The following is a 6,250-nucleotide window of genomic DNA, read 5'->3' as shown; positions in this document are numbered from 1 at the left end:
TCACCTGCCCCTATCCCGCCCCCGGCCACCAGGGCCACTTGGGAAACTCGGCCTTGCCAAGCGCCCCTGGCCAGTGAGAGCGGCGCAGCCAAGCCCGCGTCCCAGACGCCGTGGGGTTACACACAGCTACGTAGAGGCGCACCGGACACGGTAATTAGGCGCAATTCACACGCTCTTGGGCGCACGGAAACTACTTGTCACGGTATTTTCAACGCTCCTCCTAGCCTACTTTTCTCCACTCCTTCCCCGCGCGCCCCTCCCCTCCCGGAGGCACTCAGTGGAGCTTTTGGAGTTTCGAATCTTTCGGACACTGTAGAATGCGGGGCTCCCCGGGCGCGGGCCCGGCCAATCAGAGCGCTGTCTGCTTCCCCTGGCCAATGGCAGGCGCCACATTGTTGTCCAATTCTGTCTAATGGAGCCCTAAGGAGCAACAATAGAGCCGGCGAGCGGCTCATTGAGAGTCTGGCAGCGCCGGGCAACTGGGGCGCGGCTGTGCGCAGCGTCCCGCGCGCTCCGCGAGGGGACGCCGCGCGGCGAGGGCCGGGTCGCGGGCTCCAGCCAGCCGGTCCCTAACCGGTCCCCTGGCTCGGATTTCCGACGGAAGGGTTGGACTGCGCAGCGTTCTGAGGGGGTCCGGAAGTTCGGACATGGTGACTGAAGGAGGGTGACGTGGTCAGATAAGGGACCAGGGGGCAGGGGGAAGAGGCCAAGAGCGTCAGCAACGCGAGCGGAGCTGGGAGGTGCGTGAAGCGCCAGCGGAGGAGGAGGATCCCGAGCCCAAGGCAGGTAGTTGAGGGACGCAGGGAGGGCAGGGGAGGCGGCCGGGCCTGCGGGCCCTGTTGACGAGGCCCGGGCCACGCCGGCCCTAGGGACTTCGCGGCCGCAGGGGACTGAGGGAAGAGGCAGCTCAAATAGGGAAGGGTTCTAGGATACTGGGGCGGAGACCCCAGGACTCGGTCCCGGGCTCTGGCGGGAACCCGGGGACCCAGAGGAGCCCGGGGCCGAAGCTCAGGGCTGGGCCTGCTTGGGCCTTTTGGGGCCGCAGCGCAGGTGAGACTCCATAGCCAGTTCCAGAGGCGACTCCCCTGCCTCGGTGCTGTCTCCTGGACCGTCCAAGTCCCAGGAACCCAATTCCGAGACCAGAACTCGAGAACCTGCACCCAAGTAGGGTCCCGCGGGGGATCCCAGGATGGGGAGGGCGTGTCTGACGATTCTGTCTGTCCCTAAAGCCGGAGGGGAAGAGACAGCAGTGGGAGACGGTCAGGGAAAGGATCTCCCTCCAGGAATACCTAACTTTTCGCAAGATACCTTTACCTTCCCGACTACTCTTCCAGATTACAGGGCTAAAAATCGTGCCACAGGCTTTACTCCACCCCCACCCACAACCTTTGCCTGCAGCGTTTTTTGTTTTGTTTTTTATTTTTTTCTCATGCACACCTCTCTCCCCCACGTGAACCCTGGGACCCAGACATCCATATCAGCTGTTTTTTGTTGTTTTCCTCACTCCTCAAGCTAACCTTCTGGCTGTGTTTGCCTAACCAAAGTTTCTTGGGCTTAATTTTCTCTTTAACTCTCCCCACGCCTACTAAACTCCTCACACTCATTTTTCTCTCCCATTCTCTGGAGGCCCGGCACCATGAAACTTGTAGCATTTCCACAGGTCCCTGGGGCCCCACGGCCTAACTTTGCTCCTGAGATGTTTGTTTTGTAATCTAGCCTTCACTCTATTCCTAGAGCTATTCTTTTCTGTCCCTGATTTTTCTAACTCTCCTGCTCCCACCAGCATAAAAACTTCAGACCCAGCCAGCTGAACTCTATACCTCGTGTGCTTTGATAGCTCTCTCCTTTTCATCTTTCCACAAAACTGAGCAGTTCGCCTCGATTTTTGTTTTGTTTTGTTTTGCTCTTGGTATCTAGTCTGACTGTTGGGTTAAAATTTTCTCTCTAATCCAAGTCCCATCAAACAGACATTTCTCTCTACCCGTCTCGCCCCAATTAAGCTAAACTTTGGGGGGATAATGTTTTCCTTTCCAATCCCTCGTTATATACACCTGAACCAGTGACTTTTCAAACTTTATATGTCTTTTTATTTTTTTTCCAGCGGAACCACCGGTTCAAACGAAATCTTAGACCCAGCGCATAAATCAGATATAAGAAGAAGAGCTCTGGTGGGAATAGGGTGGGGGAGCTCGGCTTTACAAGGGGGAATCCGAAGGTACCTCCTTCCAGCAATTTGGCAACCACTAGCCAAACTTCCGCGGCCGAAAAATTCCCTCCCTAAGCCTGATCTCCTCGAGGGTACGCTGTAGCTTAGCACACCGTGCGCTCCTCACCGCAAGTCTCTTCCTTCTTCCCACGGTCTTCTACGCCAGGTCCCGCCATGGAGCTGCGCTCCGAGCTGCCTAGCGTGCCCGGCGCAGCGACGGCGGCGGCAACGGCGACAGGGCCGCCCGTGGCGTCTGTGGCGTCGGTGGCAGCGGCGGCGGCGGCGGCCGCGTCGCTACCGGTGAGCGTGGCGGGTGGCTTGCTAAGAGCGCCGCCGCTGTTGTTGCGGGCGGCGGAGAAGTACCCGCGGACCCCCAAGTGCGCGCGCTGCCGCAACCACGGCGTGGTGTCGGCGCTCAAGGGCCACAAACGCTACTGCCGCTGGAAGGACTGCCTGTGCGCCAAGTGCACGCTCATCGCCGAGCGCCAGCGCGTCATGGCGGCGCAGGTGGCGCTGCGCCGGCAACAGGCGCAGGAGGAGAACGAGGCGCGCGAGCTACAGCTGCTCTACGGCACTGCCGAGGGCCTGGCGCTCGCCGCCGCCAACGGCATTATCCCGCCGCGACCTGCCTACGAGGTCTTCGGCTCCGTGTGCGCCGCCGACGGCGGGGGGCCGGGAGCGGGAGCGCCCGCGGGGACCGGAGGCGGCGCAGCGGGCGCGGGGAGCTCAGGTGAGCGCGCGGCCCGGCCGGGAGGAAAGGGAGCGGGGACCGGGCCTGGGGGCACGCGGCCCAGGGACTTGTCTTGGTACTGAAAGAATGGAATCCCCTCTTCCAAACGCCCTACTGCTAAGAGTTCGCGGCGCACCCAGGCCCTGATCTGGGGCACAAACACATAAACTCTTTCTCCCCTTTCTGAAGAATTTGCCCTTTCTCTCACCGCGGGCCCAAATGTAGACGCTGGAATCGTTATCTCTACCCAAACGCGGCCGGGTCCCACCTTCCCTGCTCACTTGGCTCGGTCTCCCCAGCGTGAAACCTTTAACCTTGGTTCTGCTCTTCTCCACTTGCCGTGGTTCCCTTTGCGCCTTCCCAACTCTCTTCAGAAATCCCGCCCTCTCCCAGTCCTCCTCCCCCGCACCGCACCAATTTCTCTGGGTGTCAGGGACACCTCTTTCCTTTTCCCCGTGTGATTCCTTTTCTCCGGTTCCTAATGCTTCCCCGGACAACCGCACGCTGCGCCTGCTCCTTCTTTCTAGCTTCTTTCCCCACTTGTCCCCGTTTCTCAAGAGTAGGCACTCTCTCGCTTCCCTCGATCCCCACTCTTCTAACCCCCCTACTCCCCGTCTGGCCCCACCCTCCTCTTCAAGAATTTCTCGCCTTTTTCTAGGGAGGAAAGAAATTAAGGCTGGGGCCCTTGCGGGCCCTCTCAGCCCTCATCTTGGGAGTAAAGAACTTCTTAGGTTTTAATTTTGGAAAGGGTTGATTAGAAATAGGGGTCTGTTTTTGCCTGCAGAAAGGTTTGGGATCTCTTAGATATCCAAGGTGCCTTCCCTAACAAGCTATGTTGCCCAGGGCCAGAGGGCGCCCAGGGCAGGGTTCGCTCTTGGAATGATGGATGTGGAGTGGGGTCCTCTATACAGTAGGTGGTGTTAGGAAGGAGGATAAGGGTGGAGGTGTTGGGGCACAGATGTGGAAGAGGGGAACTGGACATTGAATTTACAGGGCACAGGTAGTTGGGGTTCTGGTACAGAAAGAGTGCACCCTGGGGAGTAGGGGAAGTGAGATAGAACTATAGGGGCTCAGAGAGTAAGGAATGCTGGAGGAAAAAGGAGGGGGTGCCGGAGCCCAGTGAATGAGGGTCGTCAGGTTCAGGAAACTGCGGTCCAAAGGGCTGATGTGCTGAGGGTGCCGTCACCTCCCCGCCCCTAATCACGCCTCACATCCCCTTTTCTCCCCTCCTAGAGGCCAAGTTACAGAAGTTTGACCTGTTCCCCAAGACGCTGCTTCAGACCGGCCGCCCCGGCAGCCCGCAGCCGCCACCGGGGAAGCCCTTATCACCCGACGGCGCGGACTCGGGGCCTGGGACATCTTCTCCGGAGGTGCGGCCGGGCTCGGGCTCGGAGAACGGCGACGGCGAGTCCTTCTCGGGGTCGCCCCTGGCCCGGGCCTCCAAGGAGGCAGGTGGGAGCTGCCCGGGCAGTGCAGGCCCGGGAGGCGGTGGGGAGGAGGACAGCCCGGGCTCCGCCAGCCCTTTGGGCTCTGAATCCGGTTCCGAGGCCGACAAAGAAGAGGCAGAGGCCGCTCCCGCTCCAGGGCTGGGCGGGGGCCCGGGTCCACGGCAGCGGACGCCGCTGGACATCTTGACGCGCGTCTTCCCGGGCCACCGGCGAGGCGTCCTGGAGCTGGTGTTGCAGGGTTGCGGCGGCGACGTGGTGCAGGCCATCGAGCAGGTGCTGAACCACCACCGCGGGGGCTTGGCGGCCGGCCTCGGTCCCGCCGTGCCCCCTGATAAGGCCGCAGTGGGTGCAGTAGCAGCTGCGGACGACGCGTGGCCGGGCCGCGTCGACGCCGCCGCTGCCGGGGGGCCCGGGCTGCCCGCGCCGCTGCAGGCCGGCCCCGCCGCTCCTCCGCACCACAGACCTTTGCTGGCCGGCGCCATGGCGCCTGGGGCGCTGGGCTCGCTGAGCAGCCGCTCGGCATTCTCACCACTGCAGCCCAACGCCAGTCACTTCGGCGCCGACGCAGGCGCCTACCCGCTGGGTGCGCCGCTCGGCCTCAGCCCCCTGCGCCTGGCCTATTCCGCGGCAGCGGCGCACAGCCGTGGCCTGGCCTTCATGGCTCCCTACTCGACCGCCGGCCTGGTGCCCACACTCGGCTTCCGCCCGCCCATGGACTACGCCTTCAGCGACCTCATGCGCGACCGCTCGGCCGCCGCCGCTGCGGTGCACAAGGAGCCCACCTACGGCGGCGGCCTGTACGGGCCTATGGTCAATGGCGCCCCTGAGAAGCAGTAGGGCCAGGGGCCCGGAAGTCGGGCCGCCCCCAAACGGGGACCCCAGCCTTGATCCCGCGGGCCGCCGCTCCCTCTTTGCCCGGTGCGCTCTCGGCGCCTCAGCTGGGGTGTTCTCGCTCGAAGGTGATTTTAGGTTTTGTTTTGGAAGGTGGGCGGAGAGCTGAGCGAAGGGGGAGCAACTACAGATGCAGGTGTTCTCAGAGAGGGTGCGTGGGCCTGATCCTCATCCTCTGGCCACCTCCTCAAGACTCCTCCAGCCCTTCAAAAGGCCGGGAATTCTTGAGAATCAGAGGCTGCGGCCGCCGCACACGCTCCCGCCTCTCCTTTTCCTGTGCTCATCCCACCCGCCCGCTCTCCAGTGGATGGCAGGATAGTCCGAGAGTCTGTCTTCTGTGTCTCCCTCTCCTTATTAAAAATTTTTAAAAAATATTCGATCTAACAAATATAAATTTAGGATGTATAAATCTCTTGACACTGAGTCGAGTCTTTGGGACACACATATATATATCGATAACAATTGTAAAAAAAAAAAGGAAACAAGTTCTAAGGTGCACTTTCCTCGTTGCGGTATTTGTCGCTCTCTTTGTTGCTTATGCCAATAAGCATGGGTTTCCTTGGTGCAGTGTGAGTTTTTATATATGTATAAATCTATATATAATCTATACATATATATATACAAGCCAGTGTATAATGTTATAAAATGGAATTCTAAGTTATTAATTGTAATCTGTAGGTGACCTCGGTATTAACGTGAAAAATATTCAAAAACAAGCAAAAAAAAGGACAAAATGGAAAAAAGTAGACTATGCGCGCATTGTACTTATCAGGTTTTATAGATTAAATATATTGTAAACTCGAGACAAATCCTGCCCACCCGCCCCTCTTGCCTGCGGCCGATCTCTCCCTAAGATGCGGTCAAGGTGCGCACTGAAGCAGGAACAGAGCGACGAGTGACTGAGCCAGAACCGCCCTCCCGAGAGCCCATCCTCGCCTCCCGGGACTCGCCAAACGCCTGGCCCGAAGGGACGGC

General features: G+C 59.8%; 1 protein-coding gene across 1 annotated transcript; it reads left to right on the top strand.

Moving 5' to 3' along the window:
• The first annotated feature begins 493 nt into the window (after window positions 1-493).
• On the top strand, window positions 494-5,713 carry DMRTA2 (DMRT like family A2). Its single transcript, XM_027624917.2, has 3 exons — window positions 494-786; window positions 2,102-2,936; window positions 4,170-5,713. Exons 2-3 carry the CDS (start codon window positions 2,381-2,383, stop codon window positions 5,219-5,221), a joined length of 1,608 nt encoding a protein of 535 aa, XP_027480718.1. The 5' UTR covers window positions 494-786; window positions 2,102-2,380; the 3' UTR covers window positions 5,222-5,713.
• The last annotated feature ends 537 nt before the right edge of the window (window positions 5,714-6,250 follow it).

The sequence above is a fragment of the Zalophus californianus genome, chromosome 4 (assembly GCF_009762305.2).
Source record: "Zalophus californianus isolate mZalCal1 chromosome 4, mZalCal1.pri.v2, whole genome shotgun sequence".
Classification (NCBI taxonomy): domain Eukaryota; kingdom Metazoa; phylum Chordata; class Mammalia; order Carnivora; family Otariidae; genus Zalophus; species Zalophus californianus.
The sequence above is the reverse complement of the archived record's forward strand: the minus strand, read 5'-3'. Positions and strand labels throughout refer to the sequence as shown.

Bases quoted from the DNA above. Each gene is read 5' to 3' on its own strand.
- DMRTA2 (XM_027624917.2), top strand. From the start codon at position 2,381: ATGGAGCTGCGCTCCGAGCTGCCTAGCGTGCCCGGCGCAGCGACGGCG. The intron at 2,937-4,169 runs GTGAGCGCGCGG...CTCCCCTCCTAG, and splicing joins AGCGGGCGCGGGGAGCTCAG to AGGCCAAGTTACAGAAGTTT.